Here is a 23,670-nt window from a genome sequence, read left to right on the forward strand (position 1 = left end):
ACAGTCCAGATAGTGGACATGGCAATACCTGGAGAAATCAGAATAGAAGAGAGAGAACTGGAGAAAATCATAAAATTCTAAGACCTGTAAAGAGAAGTAGAATGACTATGGCAAAAGAAAGCCCAGATAACACCAATAGTAACAGATACCTTCATGCAATCCAAAAACCATTTGGAACACCACTTGGCATTGACAAAATCACAGTCAATTGCAGAAGACAGCTTTACCTGGAACAGTTTGCATCCTGAGATGATACTCTTAACCCCATCAAACATGGACATCTACCTAGCAATAGCAAAAGCACTTAGACTTATATACCACTCTATAATGCTTTACCAATTCTCTGGGTGGCTTACAATGTCAGCAGATAGCCGCAACAATCTGGGTCCTCCTCTTTTACAGACCTTAAAAGGATGGAAGGCTGGAGGAGAAAGGAGCTGACATTGCGACTGTACGACGTGTGACCTTGGAGCTCTGAGATCGCAGTCAACACTTTTGCCGCTGGACAGTCCATCTGAAGAGACAGTAACAGGGAAGAGTATGCCTTGCTGAATCTCAGGGACATCGCAAGTCCCTGATTGATCCAAGAGAATCTCTTCTTGCCGGGGACAAAAAGCACAGCCTCAAGGTGCTGAAGTCGGGACAGCTCCGCGACGGGAGGAAAGCGGAAAGAGAAAGTGTGTCCATCTGGTGAGGAAATCTTATTTTTTATAAAAGACTGCCCGAAAAACATTGAAGTTAAATTAAACTGGTAAAGAAAAGGAAATAAGCAGCGAAACTAAGCATTATTGGACAGTGTGTTATCTTTTTTTATTTTATTTTTTTCTATCGATGGAAGTTTTGTGAACATTTTTTTACCTTTTAAAGTGAAAGTATCGGATTTTCTTCTATTTTTTTTAAATCTGTGGATTACATATTTTCCTTTATTTCTACAATACTGGTTGGGATGGATTTTTTCTTTTTATTTTGTTTCATTTAAGAACTTTGTTTCTTCTAAGCCTGAAACATAAAGAAGATTTAAAAGGAATATAAAGAGGGCAGTAATCTTAGAAGGAAAAGAAGTTACACTGCCACTTGGAGGTTGGAGGTTGACACCTGGAAACATTGCTTTTTCGTTTTCCCATTTGATCATTTTGACCTTGCACTTCAAAGGCTTCAGCTTGTTTATAGAGAAGAGCATGGGTTGTTTATGCAGGTACTCTCTGGATGCTTGTTGGTAGCTGGAAAGAAGTGAAAACAAAGATTTGTTTTTAAACTAGAGTGGCAGTGTTTACTAATTGGAAGGATGGCATGACTTCAAAAAGAAACCATAACATTACAACAGATTATGTTTGGAATTCAAAAATTTTAGAAACAACAGAGAGAATTGAGAAGAGATGGGAAAATATTGAAAATATAAATTTTAATGTGGTAAAACCTGATGGAAAAATGGAAGATATTCAGCAAATGGAAAAAGTGGAGGCTAGAGTCCTAAAAACCCAAGGAAAAATGAACAAAGAGGCAAGATAACTGTGGATATTGACAGTGAATTGAGTATGGTTGGAGATGGAAAGAGTGGAACAAGGAAAGGGAAGATAGATGGAAAGGTGCTTTACTACAGATTTCAAGTATAGAAGAAGAAAAAAGAGAAGAGTGGATGGACTTAAGGAGAGAAACTTTGACAAAAACACTACTGATAACCAAAGATAAGCTGATTAAAGAAGCTGATGGAGGGGTTTGAGATTTTACAAGATATGTAACAAGCAACAAGTTGCGAAGAGAAGTCCAAATAAATTTGATTAAGGAAATAACCAGAAGACTAATTCCACAAATGGCAAAAGAAATAGGACTACACTATTACTAATAGTCAAACTATTATTAAATAAATTACTGATAATGATAATAATGTAATAATTTGTATTGACATGATAAAAGGGAAATTGGATATAAATTGTAAACAATGATTAAGAGGTCCAAAATTTTTATTAAACATAATTAGTTTTTATTTTGAATGTGCTATAAAGGTATAATGTGGTTGGATGATATTGAAAATAAGGGAATGCCACTATGTGGTTTTGTTTTAAATTTTGGAATGCTTGTTATAAAGAGACATTAAAACAACTATAGGCATATGAAGGATGAGGTATGATGATAGCAATATATATAAATATATGTGATGTAAAATATATAACTTGATATGAATCATAGGGATGCACGAAAGTTCTTTGTAACCAATTGACACACTTTCTACAATTTGTAATGGAAGATGATTTTAAGGTGTTTGTGTTTATTCAAAAAAAAATTATAAAAAAAGAAGGATGGAAGGCTGAGTCAATCTTGAGCCCATCTTTAAAACATAGTTGAAGACATGTAATTACTAGCAATTCCGAGGGATAGTGCCCACTTAATCCTGGAGTACTTAGTTTTAAGAGAAGTTAAACTCAAACATATATCTTCTGAGGGATTCTTGGTATTTATCCTGATTTTACTTGTGTGATTTTTTTTTTGTTAAGAACATGCAAATTAATGGAAATCTAATTGCTTATTTAACATTCATATTTCAGTAATCAAAGAAAAAGGACAGCGAAGAAAACTGAAGCTTTTCAGAATTCAAATCCTACTGGCAACAAAGAGCAAAATATGATTTCTTGTAAATCCCAGCTTTATGTATTTATTAACATTTATTTATTAAATTTTTATGCCCATCTCACAACCAAGCAACTCTAGGAGGCTTAGAGAAAGATAAAAGCCACAATATAAAACAGCAAAATGATAAATATTAAGATTAAAATGAAGGATAATAGCCAAGGATATACCCTGCCAGCCAGAATTCCTTGACTGAGAGGGTTCACAGCATGCCCCTTCTGTCAGGGCAAGGGGAGTCAGCCAATCCCATTGGGGTGAAAGGTTTCCTCGGGTAATCTGGATTTATGCTGTAAAGGGTATAACTAACACTTTGAATTTGATCCGGAAGCAAACTGGCAATCAGTGCATTTTGTGCTACATGAAATGTTATGAGGGCCACTATAGGGGGCCCAAGAACTGTCTGTGCAGCTGCATTATATGCCGCTGTAGCTTCCAAATACCCTTCAAGGGTAGCTCCATGTAAAGTGTGTTGCAGTAGTCCAGATGAGAGATGACCAGGGTCTGAGTGACTGAGTGACTTTATTTAATTTTACTTAGAATGCTGTATAATGTGGAGTCTGGTTTCTGAGTTCTATATTGCTTTAGGTACCAAAGGTAAATTCCTCAGTTGCTCTGATATTTTTGATAGTTTTAAAATTAGATTTTTTTACTTGTTTTAATTCAAAGCTATCAATTATTCAGTGAGGATATACTAGTATTTGTGGAAAGATCCTAAACCACAACTACCTGCCCTATAAATGGTACAGCTGCTGCCCTAAGTGGAAAGAAATTCAGGAAAAGTCTGTGTGGAATACAGACAGCTGGTTTATGCAAGTGGATCTTTATAATATGCTGCAGATACCCCAGTGGTGTTATAGCTAGAAAATATAATATAGAGCTGTCCCACCAGCTCAGAGCAAATATTTCAAAAGAACAGGATGGTATTTACAACAGATCTAAACCAAAATGAAATCAAATTGAAGGACAGTCCCCAGGGGAAGGCATGCCTCTTCCCCAAGAGCACCAAAGCGAAAATAGACACTGCTTTGCAGAGGAGAATCTACAAGAATATTTCAATTTGCATCCAAAGTAGGCAGGGACATTTTCAAAGACACATAGCAAACTAGACTAGAGCATATGGATATGGCAAGGGGACAAGACCTTTGCTTTTTTATTTCTTTTAGGAAAAAAATACAGAGCCAGTTAGCAGGCTCTTAGTAGTCTGCCTTGACAGCAGTAAGATGTACTAGAGGAAAGGGAACACTTCACCGCTAACCATTCCTTGAGCATTAACTGCAGGATGTGCTAGGAAAATGGGCCATCAATCAGAGGCTTCATTCTCAGTTTGAATCCTCATTCTGCTCTTGTTACATATAAGGAGCTTTCGTTTACAAAGGAAACGATCAGGAGGGAATTGTCAGCTGACTTCACTTTCACTTTTCCAGAAGTTCTAAAAACATTATGTCCAGGATGATGCCAGTTAGAGCTGAGACTAGAGAAGCAGGCATGCAGGGTGTCACAACAGGAGCTCAAAGGAGGCTTGTTGAAAGCAGCCTTTTATCCTTTTGCTGTTTGTCTACAGGGTGGCAATGCATTATATTATATATACTTCCTATCAAAGAAATATACCGTGATTACAATGGGGAATATTACACTGAAGCTATTATTACCTCATAGACAACCTCCCACCCACCCCTTTTTTTGGTTGGTCTTATATCTCTCTGCTTTGAGTTCTTAATGTATGCACAGAGATCAATAATGGGGCTCGGGTGCAATCCCTATCCCTCAGTGGATTTCACCAGTTTAATGAAGTGATTAAAGCCAGTGGTAGGATTCAACCGGTGTAACAACCGGTTTTGTTTGCGTGTGTTTTGCAAGCGCATGAGCATTTGAAATCAGCACTAAAGCTTACCTTTTCCTGGAGTGTCAGTGAGAAAAACAGCTGAGACGAGGCAATCTGCTCTGCCACGCCAATCAGCTGAGCTTCAAACAAAGGAAATATAGGCGGAATCAAGCAGGGGCAGGTGAGCGGGGCCAACTGATCACCGGGACTACCAGTTTGCCCTGGCTAAATCCCACTCCTGGTTAAAGCATCAGGCAAAAAACGGAAACTGAAAGTTCCAGTCCTGGAACCTTAGCCCATATCTAGCTAGGTGATCTTGGGCCAGTCACTTTCTCTAAGAAGGAGGCATTGCCTAACCCAACGATGGCGAACCTTTTTTGGCTCACGTGCCACAAGTGAGGGGGGTGCAGGGGGGTCGTGTGTGGGTGTGCCGCACCCATAATGCAATGCGCGACCCCCCCAGTGTGCATGCACACACAATAAGCGCGACCTGGGGGGACCATGGGGGGCCATTTTTACATGCTTTTTTCGCCCTCCCCAGGCTCCAGAGGCTTTATAGGACCTTCCGGAGGCTTCCCTGATACGCATACGAAGCGCTTAAAACGACCCTCCAAGCAAACCGGAAGTCACTTCCGGATTGCTCGGGGGGTCGTTTTAAGTGTTCCAAAGGCTTCAGGGACCGTCCGGTGGCTTCCCTGACACATTCGGAGCGCTCAAAATGATCCTCCGAGCAAACCGGAAGTCACTTCCTGATTGCTCGAGGGTCGTTTAAGCATTCCGAAGGCTTTAGGTAAGCCTCCGGACGGTCCCTGAAGCCTCCGGAGGGCCTCCGGGGGGCGGGGAGGCTCTTTTCGCCCTCCCTAGTCTCCTATAAAGCCTCTGGAGCCTGGGGAGGGCAAAAAATGGCTTTAAAAAGGGTGAAAAGGGGTGAAATCAGCTGGCCAGCTGACAGGGTAGCACCTCGCATGCGCGCTGGCCAGCTGACAGGGCAGCGCCTCGCATGCGCACTGGCCAGCTGACAGGGCAGCGCCTCGCGTGCCCTGACAAATGGCTCCACGTGCCACCTGTGGCACGCGTGCCATGGGTTCACCATCACTGGCCTAACCACTTCTGAAAATCCTTGCCAAGAAAACTGCAGGGATTTGCCCAGGCAATCAGACTCGATTGAAAAAAAAGGTAAGTTCACTCCTGAGTACGTTGTACTAATGGAACCTACATTTATGCTGGAAAAACATAGTTATTATGTTGTTTGGTTTTTTACTGTAATAAACTTGATTTGATATTATTTCAATAAACTATTCAGTAAAAGATGTTTCCAGATCAATGATGACAGGAATGTTAAGAGACGACTCCAGTAAAGTAACTAGCAAAAAGAACTGTTGTTTCATGCATTAAATTGTCTAAAATGGCAAAATGTGGCTCTGACTAGTTATATCTTTTCCTAATCTGCTCTTCAGAGGACACTTTCCAGTATTAAATCTGGCAGTAACGTTGGAAATCTGAATGGGGCTTTCTGACCAAAGTTATCATGTGGTGAATAAGATATATATTGTCACTCCTATCTCCTTTTCCATCTTCTCTCCTTTTTCAATATCATCTAGGGCCGTGATGGCGAACCTACAGCACATGTGCCACAAGTGGCACGCGGAGCCATATCTGAGGGCATACAATGCGTTGCCCTATGTCAACTCCAGCATGCATGCGCACACTGGCCAACTGATTTTTGGCTTTCCGGAGGGCGGGGGAAGGCCATTTTTTGCCCCCCCCAGGCTTAAGGAGGCTTTCCTGGAGCCTGGGGAGGGCAAAAAATGGCCCAATGGGTCTACCGGAAGTCCGGAGTCTTCAGTGAGGCTTGCGTGCATGCACCGGGGGGGGGGGGGGGAGCAGGGTGTGTGTGTGTGCTCAAAATATCAAAGTATCTTCATCATAGGTGTTGACATTGCGCCATTCAATTAGATTGCTAATGTGACTTCTCTTTTTGAGCAAATGATCTCTTTACTCAATCCTCTTATTGCAAACTTGATTTTTCCATAAATGCTTTCTTCTCAGAAACCCATGATAGCTGTCCATTCTACCTCCTCTAAATGTTGTTTACATACCACCATGATGTGAGAAGATTTGGGCCTCTATCTGTTGTTGAAAATCTGATTTGCTGAATATCAATAGAGTTGTGGGGGTGCACTACAGAGGCTAGTGTGGGCTCATCTACTGTTGGATGTAAGAGGAGTAGAACAAGGTCAGGGAGGCATTTTGCCCTAGCTGTGCATGGACTGAATAATAGTGTGCCAAAATTAGAATGGAGGAAGAGGAGGCCAAAGGCCTCACAGAGCCTACTGGGTGACTTTGGACAGCCACTGCTTCTTGGGAAGATAAAATGAGGAATGAAGAATCACAGCCAATCATATGTCCTTTCTCTGGAAGTGAATGAAAATATAATTAGAAAGTCAAGGCTGTGTTTTACTATTCTTGTAATAAAGTATTCTTGGCTTGCCTCCATGGGATGAGAGAGTTGAAAGTGCTATTGATTATGTTATGTCTTGTTTACAATGTTGTTATTGCTATCACACTAGATTGGACTGCACCACATTATGCCAATGGCGGCGGGGGGGGGGGGACGACCATGGCTCCCTCTACTCTATCATGTTTGGTTTATAGAACAGAAGCTGAAGAATAAACTTCTGAGGTGCCTTTTTGTCAAACAATATGGTTAAAATCACTTTAATGAGACACTTTCCTTCAGTGGCCAGGATTTAAAGCTAATGAATTATAATATTTCATAAAGTAGAAAACAAAATGCCTTCAGTGCTGTATTGTATTGTAACTGCAGGAGAGATGCTCACTGATGCTTGGCTTCAAGATATATGGAGGAAACAAGGATGGCCCGACTTTCAAGAGTGAAATGTTGAAAAGAGTGTGCTGTTTTTAATTGATCATGGGGTATGTAGAATGAAACAGCTCACACAGATTTCTACTGATAACTAGAGGAGTGATTCTTTACATTAATACATTTGTGTATCAAATAGTCTGAGTATAGTACGCAAAATCAAGAGAGAGGATTCTTAGTTGCCTGTACATCTTTTTCCTTGTCTAATTCCAATCCTCTTTTCTTTCTTCAATACTACTTTTCCTTTGTATGCATAAACTCATGCATTTTGTGACCTCTATCTCCATGCCACACCATCAGAGGTGACAATATCAACAAAAACAAAAGCTTTTGATGTCTCAAAGTCTCGATTTTGCCTGGCAGTTATATACATTTTTAAATGCCCAGGGGATTTAAAAGGAAACTAAAAAAAACATAGGAGGCCTGGCATTCTGAACTTTCAAGTGGGAACACTTTTTAAGCAGGAATGAATCAAAAGGCCACATGCTCGGTGGCAGCAGAGGGAAGGGGGAACACAAAAAAGATTTGATGAACATGTTTCACTTGCCCCCTCCCTATTACCCTTTCTCTCATTGCCCCCCCCCTCCCTTGTACTTTATCCAGTAATCAAAGGATATTCTGAGCCTCTCAAAAGCCATCATCCATCATTGAAAATGAAATGGAGCACATCTTCTTCAAAGCTTTTACAGAAGTAATCATTGTAGAAGCAAGAGGAAAGGTCTCAGAGAGAGGGGGGAGGGAGGGAGAGGGAGAGAGATTTGAATAAGTGGTAAGAGTAGAGAGCCTAAACATCTGAATACAAAGTTGATGATAATATTCTCAATTTCGTTATGTAAGAGATAAAGAGAACTATAATTGGATATTCTTGGCCTGAGAAAGGAAATAATAGCTGCCTTGATGAAATTTTCTGTTTCAGATGAGTTAACGTAGATCTTGGAATCTACTACAATAATACATTCAAAAATATTTAGAAAGAGAAAATAATAATTACCATTTTAAGGCTAAATCTTACTCCTTGGGTTTCCTTTTATAACTCTTATTTGCTATTTAGAAATTGTTATTTCTGTTTATTCATTAAGAACAATGAATGAAGAAGGCAACTTCCTTTTTTTTTTGTAAAATGTATTTTACCTCATAGAGCTCTGCATAGTACAGATTATCATTATGACCAAAACATTAACATAAATGTATATGCACATAGGCCTTTGAGTCAGTGTTAATTCCTGGTAACTGCCTGGACAAGTTGGTGCCATTTTCTTGGCAAGATTTCGGAAGTGGTCTCCCTTTGCTTGCTTTCTAAGGCTGAGAGAGAATGACTAGTGCAAGGTCACTCACTACTTTATGCCTAAAGTGCAATTAGAAGGTCACAATTTCCTGGCCTCTACCCTAATGTCTACAAAATTCAGACAAAATAAGAGTTAAAGGAAATTCAATCTGGATCTGCCATTTTGGAGACTATCAAATCCCAGTAAGGCAGAGTTCACTTAAGTAGTTTTTCCGTCACTGTTGGCTATACCAAAGAAACTAATAAAACTTTTTGTTGCAATGTTCTAGCAATGCCTTATGGAATTTTTGCTGACATGAGAATTGAAAAGCTGATGCTTTATGGATGTTCTTAAAAATAGGGGATGGGATATGTGATGAAGAAACATCTTTTTAATCTTATAGGGAGTATAAAGTTATTAAATGTATTTATACATTTAATGTATATTAATTTATACATTTAATGAATGGAAATCACTTTTTATCACTTTTTTATATTTCTTTATTATATTCTCATTTCTTTTTCTTCCTTCTTGTTTTCCTTGTACTTTTTAGTTTTTCTTTCCATCCTCTTCTTTCTCTAACTTTAGTTTGTATTGGTTTCTATTATTGTAATTAAAATTCTTAATAAAAAGTCATGTTTTTTTCTTTAAAAAAAGTCATAGTATTTTTCTTTCTCCCTTTTTCCTGTTTCCTCCAACTCTTAATTAGCTCTATAACCATTATCTAAAACAACTTGCATTTTTCAAACTAGTATGCAAACTCTGATAGGGTATAGTATTTAACCTCATAACCACACACACACACACACACAACCAGATACATACTGGCTGCTTTAGATAGTTCAAGGAAAAGCCAAAAAAGGTCAAAATTAAATGGTCTTCTCCACTTTTCTTCTCAAGTCAAGGTTCAAAAAGAAAAATTCTCTATCAAGGTGTAGATGGAGAAATTTACTGAATTAGCTCTTCATCATGGGCAGACAAAGTATCAGAGATTGTAAGGGAAAGGCTCAGCGATCTCCCTGTGAGGAAGCCAGGGAGGCCAACAGAACACAACCCCCTGTACAGGTGTAAGCACACACTCCATTACAGCACATTGTATATATCAGTTCTATGAAAAGATACTCCAGATCCCTTTGAGCAGAAAATGGAGCTTAAAAGTGGGATTTGCCATAGACATAAAGCAATTGAAATGAAAAATAATGATAAACAATTTCTGACAAGAGCAGAGTAGTCCATAGCAGATCTTCCTGACAGCCAATTTTTTTATTTAATAACTAAAAAATGGTACTTCGCTTTAAAAAAAAAATGCACAGGCATAACTGTAAAGGACAAGGAACAATTTTTTTATTTATTTATAAGGTCAAGAAACATATTATTCCATGAGTATCACCAAACCTAACTTTGCAGGAAAGCTGAAAATCTCCATGAAAAAAAATTCCACTGAAATGTGAGGGGATCAAAAACCCTGAAATTAGTACAAAGAAGGAATTATCTTCTTTAATTTATTGCATAAATATTCAAATAAATGCATAATTTAATGAGGCAGGGCTCTTTTTCATTAAACTCAAAGAAAAGATTTCATAACTATAGATTCTATATAAGAGCATGGAAACTTTACTATAAAATTTAATTTCCCAGTAACAATGAGTATAAACAGCTTAAACTGCTTTAATTTATTTCCAATTCATGGTTATCCCATCAATTGCAATAGGTCCATTTAATATTCATATTCATTAATGCAAACAGGTCTACTTTCCAGTTAGCACAAGGAAGCTCTATGCCAAAGAATAGTGATTGTAAAGACTGAGCTTGGAGTTCATTTCACTTGTTCTGTTTTAGCCTTGCAATGAACAACAATTCATGTTTAATATGTGTTTTTCTCTGCAGAGGAACAATTCTAAATATATTTCATATTTAGCCACAGAGTTAAATGCTCTTTACTATAGTAGTGCTCTATTATGTTGGTGGAATCTCTACAGGTTCTTGGGTGAGAGACTTTGACAGCTAATACAGTTTGAGGGGAACTGCCAGGGATCCAAGTTAGGGGGTCATTATACATCCAAAATACTATTTATCTATTAAGTTTTGGGTTGGGTCCCAGCAGCAGAAAGGAGTACAGGTACATTTTAATCTATATTCCACATGTTGCTTTAGACAAAGGAAAGAAGAGAGTACTTCAAACTCATGTAAACAATAGACTCTGGAAAAACAAAAATACATGACTGAATGACAAAGGGGTTGAAGCTTGGACATAAACAATTAATTCCTCCTGTTTCTCCTGATGAAAAGAGAGCATAATAAACAATCCTGTTCGGTTCTCTTCCCTTAAAACGCTTGAAACTGTTTAAACTTCCTTTTTCCATAGAATATAGGTAGTCCTTGACTTACAACAGTTCAGCTAGTGATCATTCAAAATTACAATAGAACTGAAAAAAGTGACATGACTCTTTTTCACAGTAGTATTGCAGCATCCCCCGTCACATGATCAAGATTCAGACACTTGGCAACTGGTTCATGCTTACGACAGTTGCAGTGTGATCACCTTTTGCAACCTTCTGACAAACAGTCAACAGGAAGCCAGATTCACTTAACAACCAAGTTACTAACTTAACAACTGTTGTGATTCACTTAACAACTGTACCAAAAAAGATCATAAAATAGGGCAAAACTAACCTAACAAATATTTCACATAGCAACATGAATTTTGGGCTCAATTGTGGTCATAACTGGGGATTACCTGATTCCAACTGCTTTGCTGAGATGATTTCTCTTTCAACATTGAAGAAAATAATCATTCTACATCCACACCAAGCTATTCTGTCTAATATACAATTTGTTGTGGTAAACATGTGAGCTGCATTCATCATTAATCCTACAATATATGAACTTGTTGAAGTGTCTTTTTATCATCCCAGCAAGTGGACGAATGGTGACAAGGGAGAGAAACAGACAACAACCAAGGGCCCAAGAAACCACACTCTTTGTATTTATAATTCAACTCTACAGGCCAAGAAATCCTTCTTGCCCCCTCCTGCTCCTGTCCAAACAAGAACTGCACCAGAATGCCTACTGCTATATCTCCAGTCATTTTGCTCCCAGATAAGAATGTAAATCCAGATTAGCTGCCCTGAAAGACACATTCCTTTTCTGTGAATTGTACACATGTATTTTATATGACAGATATCTTGTTAGGGCAGGTGAGTCAAAAGATATAAACAAATCATATTTAGAAAATCCATCCTCAGTTGAGATAGATACTAATGTTTGTACAAGAGAGCTTGTGGAGCGCTGACTGAGATGAGTGTCTTTGCAAGGAAACCTGTTCTGAATGTTTCATGAATCATACATTTTTTTTAAAAAAAGAGTCCCCTCCTCTTGGATTTGTGGGAACAATATGCATGGGCCATCTCTCTTTGGTTTTGTGACAGATTCTAAGGGTATTAGACTGACTGAAAAGAGAGCTTTTACTTCTCAGGAGACAGGCATGTTTATTCCACTAACACTTTTATTGAATGAGAATATGGGTACACTTTATGGTGATCCTTCCCTTCTTTCCTGAAAGGCAGCAATGTCAGTTCAGCATGCATGTACAAGCATCAGCTGTGTTAGGAGCCTGAGTGACATAATCTATATTGGATACTCTGTTGAGTACAGGTAATTCTCAATTTACAACCATTCATTTAATGATCTTTCCAAGTTACAACACTGAAAAAACTGACTTACAACACATCCTCACATTTGTGACTGTTGCAGTGTTCCTACAGTGACATGATCAAAATTCAGTTTTTTGGCAACCAACATGTATTTTTAATGGTTGCAGTGTCCTGGGATCATGTGATCATCATTTGCGACCTTTCCAGCCAGCTTCTGACAAGCAAAGCCAATGCAGGGATGGGATAAAGACAGATTTGGATAGCGCTGAAGCCCTCTTTAAGGAGTTCGAGGACATCTTCGGCACCGGGCTAGGTAAGTATGTGGGGACTCCAATTTCCTTTAATTTGGACCCCAACATAGGCCCAATAAGATAAAAGCCCAGGAGAGTACATTTTGCTCTCCGTCCCAAAATTGACAGGGAAATTGACAAGCTCGTAGGCCAGGGAATCCTAGAGCCGGTTTATCACGCACACTGGGAGACCCCTATAGTGACACCTGTCAAATCTGATGGGTCTGTCCGCATCTGCACGGACTACAAGTGCACAATAAATAAAGCGCTACAACAGAGCGGCTACCCATTGTACAGCACCTCCTTCATTCATTAGGACCCGGAAACATTTTCGCTAAATTGGACATGGTACAGGCATACCAACAATTGCCTGTAGATGGCGCTATGGCAGAGGCCCAAACCATTGTGACGCACAGGGGTGCATTCAAATGTCACCACCTGCAATTCAGAGTTAGTATCGCCCCTGGACTGTTCCAAAGGGTCATGGAACGGCTTTTGCAGGGAATTCCAGGAGTCATCCCCTATTTTGATGACATCTTGGTATTGGCGGCAAATGAGGTGCAACTTTTAAAACGTGTACGAATAGTTTTGGCTCAAATTAAAGACAAAAGCCTCTGTCTCAAAAAAGAAAAATGCCAAATTAACGTGCCAAGGGTTGAATTCCTAGGGTACCTAATTGACGACTCTGGGATTCACCCAACCACACAAAAAATCAAAGCAATTCAGGATGCCCCCACACCTCGCAATCAAACCGAGCTGCAGGCGTTCCTCAGGCTCCTTAATTTCTACAGCGTCTGTCTTAAGCAGAAAGCCACCATTGCTGAGCCCTTACACCTTCTCCTGGCTAAGAACGCAAAGTGGTCCTTGAGCAAAGCTAAGGCTGCCGCATTTGCTGCGGTAAAAACGACTCCTGTCAGCGGATTCCTTCCTGGTACAGTACAGCCAGACCCTGCAGTTGGTGCTGACCTGCGACGCTTCCCTGTTCGGCATCGGTGCTGTCCTCAGCCACCACATGCCCAATGGAACCAAAGCCCTTATTGCATTTTACTCCAGGACCTCCAGAGCGGAACTACAGCCAGCTGGACCATGAGGCTTTGGCTACAGTGGCTGGAGTAAAGAGGTTCCATGAGTAGCTTTATGGGTGGGACTTCGAACTGGTTATGGACCATAAGCCGTTGTTGGGCTTACTGGCTGGGGACCAACCTATCCCAGTGTCATTATCACCCCGCATGACCAGATGGACCATTTTCCTAGCCGCCTACTCCTACCATCTCATCCACTTACCAGGCTCCACTATGGGGCACGCTGACGCTCTCAGCTGCTGCCCACTACCTGAACTTCTCGCTGACCCTACCCTCGAGACGCCAGTCCTCCTCATTGACTGCCTTGAGACTGGGCCTGTCTCGCCCAGTGACATTGCCCGTCACTCTGCAAAGGACTCCACCATCAAGCAAATTTTGAACTGAGTGTGGAGGGGGGCTGTTGGGGCTGATTTCAAAATGTATTTTGCCAAACGCGATGAGTTATCGGTTGTAAATGGCTGTTTACTGTGGGGTTGTTGTTCCACCCAAACTGTGCATTGCACTATTAGAGGCTTTACACGTAGGGCATCCTGGAATTGTCAGGATGAAGTCTTTGGCTAGGAGTTACGTGTGGTTACCTAACATGGACAGGGAGATTGAAGAATGGGTGGCTACCTGCACACTGTGCCAGGAGTCCAGACCAGCTCCCCCAGAGGCGCCCGCTAAGGAGTGGGAGCGACCTCAAGCACCATGGTCTAGGGTGCACATTGACTTTGCTGGCCCAGTTCATGGCTAGATATTTCTGGTAGTTGTGGATGCCTACTCGAAATGGTTAGAGGCAGTCCTGATGACCTCCACTACAGCAGAAGCGGTCATCAAGGTGCTACGGGAACTTTTCTCCACACACGGCCTACCCAATGTCTTGGTCTCTGACAACAGGCCCCAATTCACGGCCATGCAATTTGAGACCTTCCTAGCAGCTCAGGGAATCAGGCATGCCCTGATTCTATCCGGCCTCCAATGGTCAGGTGGAGAAAATGGTGAGATCTGCAAAAGAGGTCCTCTCTAGGATGGGCCCGGGAGATTGGCAAACACGGGTTGACCACTATTTGCTAATTCAGCACATCACACCCAGTGCCACTACAGGGAGAAGCCCCTCCGAGCTTCTCATGGGTCACCGGCTAAGGTCCCACTTAGACCGGCTACACCCCAATTATTCTGCTTCATCGCCCTCAGACTCCACAAGCAAGATTCAGACTTTTAGCATAGAGGATTCAGTATACGCCCACAACTACGCCGGGGGAACTCTGTGGATTCCTGCAACAGTGATAGGCATCACCGGCCCTCGCTCTTACCTCCTAGAGCTCGAGGATGGTAGGAATTGGAGAAGGCATATTGACCAACTCCGTGGCCGCCTCTCCAACTCCACTCTTAGACAACCAGAGGTAACTCCTGCACGAGTTAGCCACAGCCCTACCAAACGGAGCAAACACTCACTCTTTCCACGGCCAGCTCAAGCCCGAGGGTACCAGGAAACTTATCTGGTTTTGTTGCAGGCCCGCAGCGAGCTCCGAGCGAACCGGCTCTGGAAGCTCCAGCCACGGCCTGTGAAAGGTTCCAGGAGCTTCCACCAAGCGGAGCAGCGGAGCTGCGGAGCAAACAGGTCCATCTGACCTGTCCAAGGAAACCCCTCCTACTGAACTGCACAGGTCAGGCAGAGCGACCCAAAAGCCCGCCTACCTGCATGACTACGTAACTAGTAGGATTGTTCCATCCAAGAGGGGAGGGTTGTTAGATACTTGTTCTAACTACAGTGGTTTCCACCAAGGTCCTCTGTTCTGGTGGAAACAGAGGTTTAACCCTATTGGTCGAAGGATCTGACAGCTCCCTATAAAAGGGCTGCTGTCAGACTCAACCTTCGCTGGATTGTTCTCACTTGTACTTAATGAAGAGCTGTTGTTACCGTTAAGCCTGTGTGTACCTATCCATTACCCCATCTAACAATCTCTATGTGTATATGTGTGTTCATCTAAGCCTTTTTTTCTTCTTACCCTGTTGGAGTCAATTCTTGCCCTTGATGTATAGACGGGTGGAGGAATATTAAATGCCTGAGGGACAAGATATTCTTCAGCATCCATCATGTCTTCCAGGTCTCCCTCATCCAACAGATTCTGGAAAAATTTGCTGTCATTTGGGCTTGGTAGCTTCATTCGATCATCACCCTGTACAATGTCACATTGATAGAAAATTAAAAATTATTACTCTGATGATCACATCAACCATCAATCTGCTTGGCTGACAGAAATAAATGTTATTAGCTATCACTGGAGGTTTTAGACTGGACAACTATTTGACTGGTATGGTATAAGACCTCTGACGTGAGGAGGCAGTTGGGCTAGAAGAATTGTTTTATCAATAAAAGTATTATGCAGAGGAGTAATCCCAGCAAGAGATGGTGAGATATTACTACTTTCCTACAATACAACTATTGCAATTTGAATTATGTGCTAACTGTACAGAAACAAAACTTGTAACAGCCTCATAATAGACGTTTGTTTTCTATATCAAGAGAACTAAGGTTTAATGGTTTGCAGAAAGCTATTTATGGGAAGGGAAAAAGATCTTTGCTCTATAGTGGCAAACCTGCTTTGCAGATTAACTCTCTAGCATCTCCAGTGAAATCTACTAATAGATGCTGGAGAAATTTTTTGTCTGAAATCTTTGAGGGATTATTACATTCAGTTTACTATTCTAAGCTAAATGGCAAATAATTAATGCCATGTAGGGCAGCTTCTTCATCCTGTTAGAATTCTTCATCATGGCTTCTTGGTTTAAAGGAATATGATTCTAATAGGTAAAAGTTAATCTGACTTCTCACCTGAATTTGAATAAAATAACTTTTTTTTGTTTGCAAAGTAGGAAATCTACTTTGCAGTGGGCTTTTGACTGTCTTAACTTTCTTTCCTGTGTTCCTTGGGGAATCCTGGGATTGCTGAAACTGTCTTTATCTGTCACACTGATATCATCTTGCTCCCAGGCCTCACTCTTTATCTTTTGAGGTGCTGGAACAGAAATGTTAACTTTGGGGAGTGTGTAGAATATATGTTACTTGAGTTCAAAATTGAAAGTATTCAAGCTACCAACCATTCCTGATGTATTTTAACAATTCAGCGTACAATTCAGGCTTTTCATGTAAGCTAATATGTACTAGCATTGACCAGAATATGTTTTGGAAAAGAAAATATAAAGCAGGAAAGAAAATATGTTTTTTTTACTTTAATGCACATTATCTAAAAAGCTTTTGCTGAAAAGAACTATATATTTTTAATGCCTAGCTTCCTATTAATTAAAAAGTATTCATTGTATTGCTGCTGTTAATGTTTATAGAAAAATCTGATATATTTATGAAAAAAAATGAGTGCATATGCTAATTGTAAGATGAGTACAAATATAGCACATCCAGCACATCTTGAGATAGAAACAAGTGTTTTCATCTTGCTGGAAGCATTCTATGGCCATTCCAACCATCCTCAAAGTATTCCAATCTTGAAAGATCCCTGTTTTAAGCTCAAAACTATTAACGGATGTACAAAGAGAAATTGGGTGAGAATTAAAATATTTCATCTTACTGCTATATGGGGCAATCTTTGTTGTTCTGCCTAATGATGAAAATAAACATAAAAATAGCACAGGAGAAAAATAATCCACCACAGCTAGCTCTTCAGATGAGGCAGGGAAAAGGAGGTTTGCTGATCTAATACATATTTGTAGCTAACCTTAGTGTAGCTAATCTTGGTGAGACAAATAAACATGTAATATTTGCGTCGACCAGCTTCTTATCTGGACCACCTTCACAAAGGTGAGCATATTCAGATGCCATGATATGAGCTACAAATATATCCTACATTATACAGAGGATATTTTGAAAGCATTGTGATTGACAAAACTACTAAGATATTTTTTGCAATTGGCTTTTAACACAAAATGATATATTTCATTTTCTACTAATTAAAACAGAAGTAACATGTGCCCCAATTTATCTGTTTTCAGTGACTTGAGAACACTTCAAGTGCTCTCAAAACTCAAAACAGTGGTAGAGACTGTTATGAAAATGGATAGACATTTCAAAAATTCAAGGTTAAACTAACACAAATGCTGAGAAAATGGTTGCATGTATATAGCCATTATCAGTCAGGAAGGAGTAGGAGGAGAAAGAAAAGAAGATGAATTCAGGCCACTTACTTGAATGACTAAATATCTTTGAGGATCCCGAGCCATTCTAGAAAATTCAGCAGCTAGCTCCTTGAACTTGGGCCGACTATCAGCATCAATCATCCAACCTATGTGCAAAAAGAGAGAAAAAGTGTTTTTGCTATGAGACTTCCTTTTTCCCCCATAAATGGTTAATTAAAATAGTAATTATGAGGAGACCACTGGAAATTAAGCAGTTATTTCTAAAACTCCTCAATTTGATCCTGTTCTCACATTTCCATTTTAAACATTCTTATTCTTTACCACACTCTGCAAGTCAACCATCTTATTTTTTAAAACCTCTTTCTGAAACTAAAAACATTCAGTATACTCTGACTTGCAATAAACATAGATATAAGGTACAATTAATATATATGTTTTTTTGCATATATTCTTTTTTCTTTTCTTTTTTACTGTTCATTCTGCTTTACACATTATCACTATAGTTTGTGATTGCCTGTGTTATCTGTTCTGTAAAGCATTTTAGTTATTTCTCTCTCTGATTGTGGTTGAGAGCTATAATGTCCATCTTGCAACTTCTGAATCCCAGTTTGAATCTGACATTTGGATGTTCAGTTCAGTGGTGGGTTTCAAAATTTTTTAGAACCTATTCTGTAGGTGTGGCCTGTTTTGTGGGAGTGGCTCAGCGGTCATGTGACCAGGTGGGCGTGGCCAACTTGGAAAATGTGGTGAAACTCACTTAACGACGCTCTTGCTTAGCAACCAAAATTTTGGGCTCAATTGTGGTCTTAAGTTTTCTTTCTTTGTTTGTTTCTTTCATATCTCTCTCCCACTTTCTTTTTCTTTCTTTTCTTTTTTCATTTTTTTGCCTTTCTTTCTCTTTCTCTCTCTTTCTGTTGCTCCCTCTCTGTGTCTGTCTGTCTGTCTCTCTCTGTGTAGCTCTTTGTCTCTCTCTCCCTCCCCCCCTCTCTGCCTCTCTCTGTCATTCTTTCTGTGTGTCTGTCTGTCTGTCTCTCTGTATCTCTGTCTCTCTCTCTCCTCCCTCCTCCATCTGTCACTCTGTATGTGTGTGTCTGTCTGTCTCTCACTCTCTCTCCCTCCCTCCCTCCTTCTCTCTCTATCTCTCTGTGTTTCTCTCTCCTCCCTTCCTCTCTGTCTGTCACTCTGTGTGTATATGTGTGTGTGTGTGTGTCTGTCTATCTGTCACTCACTCAATCACTCACTCTGTGTGTGTGTGTGTGTCTCTCTCTCTCTGTTTCTCTGTCTGTCTGTCCCTCTCTCCATCCCAACTGGAGAACAACCTTTTCTGTCCCCTTACCAGCCCATCCGGGAAGATGAGGAACGCGAGGGGGATCCCTCCCCCCCCCCCCGGGGATGGGCTCCGAACCAGCGGAGCCTCATCCTTTTTAAGCAGGCAGCTATCAGAGAGAAGAAGGCAGCGCGGCTTGTGCAGCAGCCGAAGATCGCCTGCTTAACGATCGCCTGCTTAAAAAGAAGGACGAGGCTCCGCTAGTTCGGAGCCCATCCGTGGGGGGGGGAGGGATACCCGTCGCATTCCTCATCTTCCCGGATGGGCTGGTAAGGGGACAGAAAAAGTTGTTCTCCAGTCCCAGGTTTCAGCTTCCTGGCTTCAGTATCTCTTTCCAACTTCTTTTGTTGAGCCTGGAATTAAGGCTCTTTTTTATGTCTTAGGAAAGATCACCTGGTTAAAAAGGAGGAGGCTTCACTGATCCGGAGCCCATCCAGGAAGATGAGGAATGTGAGGGGGATCTCTCCCCCCGCGGATGGAGCCTCCTCCTTCCAATTGGGGGGATCCATGCAGAGGATTTCTCCCCCACCCCCCAATTGGAAACGAGGTGGCTGTCAAAGCAAGGCAGCGCCCCCCACAGAAGAAGGAACAGGAGAGGAGTTAGTGCCAGCCGCCGGCTGGCCAGAGCCCCCCCCCACGTTGGCTGCTCCCTCCTGGGCCGTGCCCTCGCCCCAGCCCAGCCTGCCTGCTGAGGAGGAGGAGGAGGAGGCGGGGGCGCGTTGCTGAGAAGTGGGCAGGGCAGAGGTGGGCGCAGTGCTGCTGCCCTTGCCCTTAAGGGACACGCTGGCTGGCGCTGCTTCAGGGCACCCTGGCCGCCAGCTCCTCCATGCACAGCCCGTCCCCCCCCCAAAAGACCGTTTTCTTTTTAAAAAACGCCTCTGCAGACGATCTTGAAAACTTGCGAGGTTGCTTTCGGAGGGGAAAGACGGGCAGCTGTGCAAAGGCTTGTTTTAAAGCTGCAGGCTCCAAGGCTGCAGGTGCCCAGGGAGGGCGGCAGGGGCAAATGCTGCCGCCTGCCCCCTCCCAAAGCAACATCGCAGGTGTTCAAGATAGTTCGGACAGGTGTTTTTTAAAAAGAAAACCTTGAAAAAGCCGCAAAATCTGGAGAGAGATCCGGTCAGCCCGAGAAGACATTTCTGAGAAGAGATCTTGCCATTTTTTGCATCGGGGCATGCTGCAAGGGGTGGGGGGAAGTGAAGACCTTTTCCAGCTGGCGCAAATGACTTCCCCGGACTTGCTTTAGTGAGCACCTCCACCACCACCAATCCGGAAAAGGTCTTTGCTCCCTCTCTCTTGCAGCAAGCCCCGATGCAAAAAAACACCAAGGACTTGCGAGTGAGTGACAGGGGCGGGGCTTCCGGGTTCATTGACCAACCGGATCGCGCGATCCGGTGGGAACCGGCAGAAACCCACCACTGGTTCAGTTCCAGCTGCTATGTAGATTTTGGTTGTCTCTAATATTCCAAACTAGGTACATCTTTTAGAATCTTGTTTACCAAGGAACAAATATCTTTAAACATAAACATTTTTCAAAAGCATAAAGGTGGCTAAACATGACAACATGAATATCCATGAGTGCTTTTTTTAAAAACTGAATTTCATGCCTGCCATCATTAATATTTCTGTGTATCTGTTAATAGTGACTATAGTAATAGCACTTACACATACATTGCTTCACAATGTTTTATAGCCCTCTCTAAGTGGTTTACGGAGTATTGTTCCCAAAAATCATGGTCCTCATTTTACCGACCTTGGAAGGATGGAAGGCTGAGTCAACCTTGAGCTGGTGAGACTCAAACTGCTGGTAGTCAGCAGAATCAGCCTGCAATACTGCATTTTAACCACTGAGCCACCATGACTCTTATATCTGTGCATATACAGCCTGGCTGCTATCTATGGCTGCTAGGGAAGCATTTGCCATGCAAAGAAAGTTTCTTTTTCCTGTCTCTTATGAAGCTTAGAAGAAATTGTTACTTTGCCCTACTTCTCTTCTCTTCTAACAGGTAGATTCTGCTCAGCAATAGGCCCTAGCCTATCTTAGAGCAAGCCCAAATACAACGAGTCTTACCTGCTTTTTTAAAATCTCCCTTTTTTGTTTAGCTGGAATGCATGACTGACACCAAAGACTACTTGTGAAATTGCCTCTAATATACAATCATATCTATGTTCTCAGATATTATAGGATCGCTAAGTTCAGTATAAAAAATCATAGGAAGAAATATGGATCCACTCCATATAGATTCATACTTCCAAAACTATGATCATGCAATTAATTCCACCAAAAGAGGGATGAACAAATCATCATGAGCATTTTTCCTATTGCTCATAATATATCAATATGCCTCACTTATTTTTAATAAATAAAAAAAATATTAGGATAACTTTATTAAGGAAACTGAGGAAAAAAGAATAATGAAACAACAGGGATGACAAGGCCTAATAATTTATTTTCAGAATCAGTACTTTTGCTATTTATTAACAATAAAACAATATATTTATCTGTACATTTCTAAAGCAGCTTACAATAAAAATCTTCAAAAAAGATTCAAATAAAATTTTAATTTCCAGTGCAAAGTGTGAAATTCTGGTCTTGTTTGTCTGACATGAATAATCCAGACTTGATCTAAATCTATGTCACGTTTATGTCAGAAGAATCAATAAAAACATTTATTTGCCAACTGAAATTATATCAACCAGTATATTAAATAAAAGTTTTCTATGAACAAATAGTAACTTTTCTGGATGGCTTTTCAATCATATGTGATTCCACCTGCAGTCAGATACGCAGCAGGCAACAAAACAATGCATCATTGAAATGACAACTGAGTTGCAGTGTAAAGCTTCCAAAGGGAAAAAATGCATTCATTTTTTGTTACAACAGAATTTTTAAAAGTTATGCTCTTCTGAAAGCGTGCATTTAAATTTTTTGTATTTAAGTCTACTCTGGGAAAAGCAGATAGAAGAACAAAAGATGAGATACGAACTGCTCCTAAGAGAACCCAAACTAAACTAATATTTATCACAGTTAATGGGTCCAGTTTACAGCCTCTACATTGACCATGATTTTGACTGACTCAAGGCCAAGATATCCCACATTAATTTTGGATGTTTTAAGTCTTACTCATTCCCTGCACTATGTTATTATTTTGAATTTGGGCTGATATCAATTATGGTTTTGCTTTTTTTAAACTTTCACATGCTTGACTTGATTATCATCAATTATCATATAATACCAAAAGCAGGATTTCTTCTTTTTCTTCTCCTTCTCCTTCTCTTTCTTCCACTTAGCCAGTATAAAGTTGATGCTTCCTATCCAATAGCTGTACCCTGCTGCTACCACTCAACTCAAACTATTAGTGGGATCATCTTCTTTGTATCTTATGATAATGTTTTCACTTGTGTATGTGAGCAGCAAGCCACATGGAAGAAATGGCTGTTCGTTAATCTCATTTAAATTAAACCAGAAATACCACAGAGTATTTCTTAATTCTTTTAAAATTAAAACTGGAGATGAAGGATTTACATCTTCTAGCAGCTGAACAGTTGGGGAGGGGGATGTGCTAGGTAAGAATCCAGATTCAAACATAAACAAAATAATTTGCCTCCAGATTCTCCTTGATTCTAATGTTCTCACAGAAATGTACTCTAGTTAGCATGGCATATCAACATCTATAAATGGCTGGTTGTATCAAGGAAAACTATTCCACCAAACTGGTCTTGTTTCATTCTATTTTTTTATATTGTAATTCGAAACAATGTTTCTTTACAACTTTTCATATATGATTCTAGAACAACAAAATGTTATCATCTGATTAACCAGTTGTCATAGAAAGGGATGTTATTTGACTGCAATGGATTTGATGCATGGCAATACTGTGTGATATTATCTACTAACAATAAGGATTCAACTAACACAAGGCCCTTTAATCAGATTCATCTCCATACAAACATCAAGATGTTAATGCATATTATTTGAATATAATTTACATAAGTGCATCAATGATGCTTCAAAATGGCACGCATTACTACAAAGGATTTCTGACAGACAACTGCAAGGGAAACCCTTTCAGTAAAACTTGCCCATCCAAAAAGCTAGTATCAAATTAAAACTACTCACATTTCACCATTACCATGTAAACATCAATGGTGCAGATAGGTGGCTGTGGTAACCGCTCTCCTTTCTCTAACAAGTCAGGAATATCTCTTGTTGGGATCCCATCATAAGGCTTTCCACCAAAAGTCATAAGCTCCCAAATGGTGACACCTAAAGCAAAAGTGAGAATCTTACAATAGTCCACGCATACCTGAAACACATAATCATTTACCTGGCTATAATATTGTAGTCAATTCTTGTTAAAATATGCAAAACAGACTCCATGAGTCAAAAGATAAAATAGAAGACAAGTGTCGATACAAGTGTCATTTGGCATTCACCATCGCTCAAGTATCTCTACTTCTTTTACCCATCTTTAGCAATTTCTTTGTCATTCCTTTCTCTTGAACAACCCTCCCTGACATGAATAGCTTTTGCATGTTAAATCTCCTGAGCACTTTTAAGCATTGCAGCACTCAATGGTGGATTGAGACC

General features: G+C 40.6%; 1 protein-coding gene across 2 annotated transcripts in view; it reads right to left on the bottom strand.

Moving 5' to 3' along the window:
• The window catches only part of ERBB4 (erb-b2 receptor tyrosine kinase 4), a 579,983-nt gene that overhangs the window by 21,196 nt on the left and 535,117 nt on the right, over positions 1–23,670 (bottom strand). For both annotated transcript variants that reach the window (XM_081937069.1, XM_081937068.1), the window contains exons 22-24: positions 23,200–23,346; positions 17,804–17,901; positions 15,613–15,783 (exon numbers count right to left, since the gene is read on the bottom strand). In XM_081937069.1, coding sequence (XP_081793195.1) covers positions 15,613–15,783; positions 17,804–17,901; positions 23,200–23,346 — 416 coding nt within the window. The remainder of the gene's footprint in view (positions 1–15,612; positions 15,784–17,803; positions 17,902–23,199; positions 23,347–23,670) is intronic.

This window comes from Natrix helvetica (genome assembly GCF_964273705.1).
Source record: "Natrix helvetica genome assembly, chromosome: 1".
In the NCBI taxonomy this organism is placed as follows: Eukaryota; Metazoa; Chordata; class Lepidosauria; order Squamata; family Natricidae; genus Natrix; species Natrix helvetica.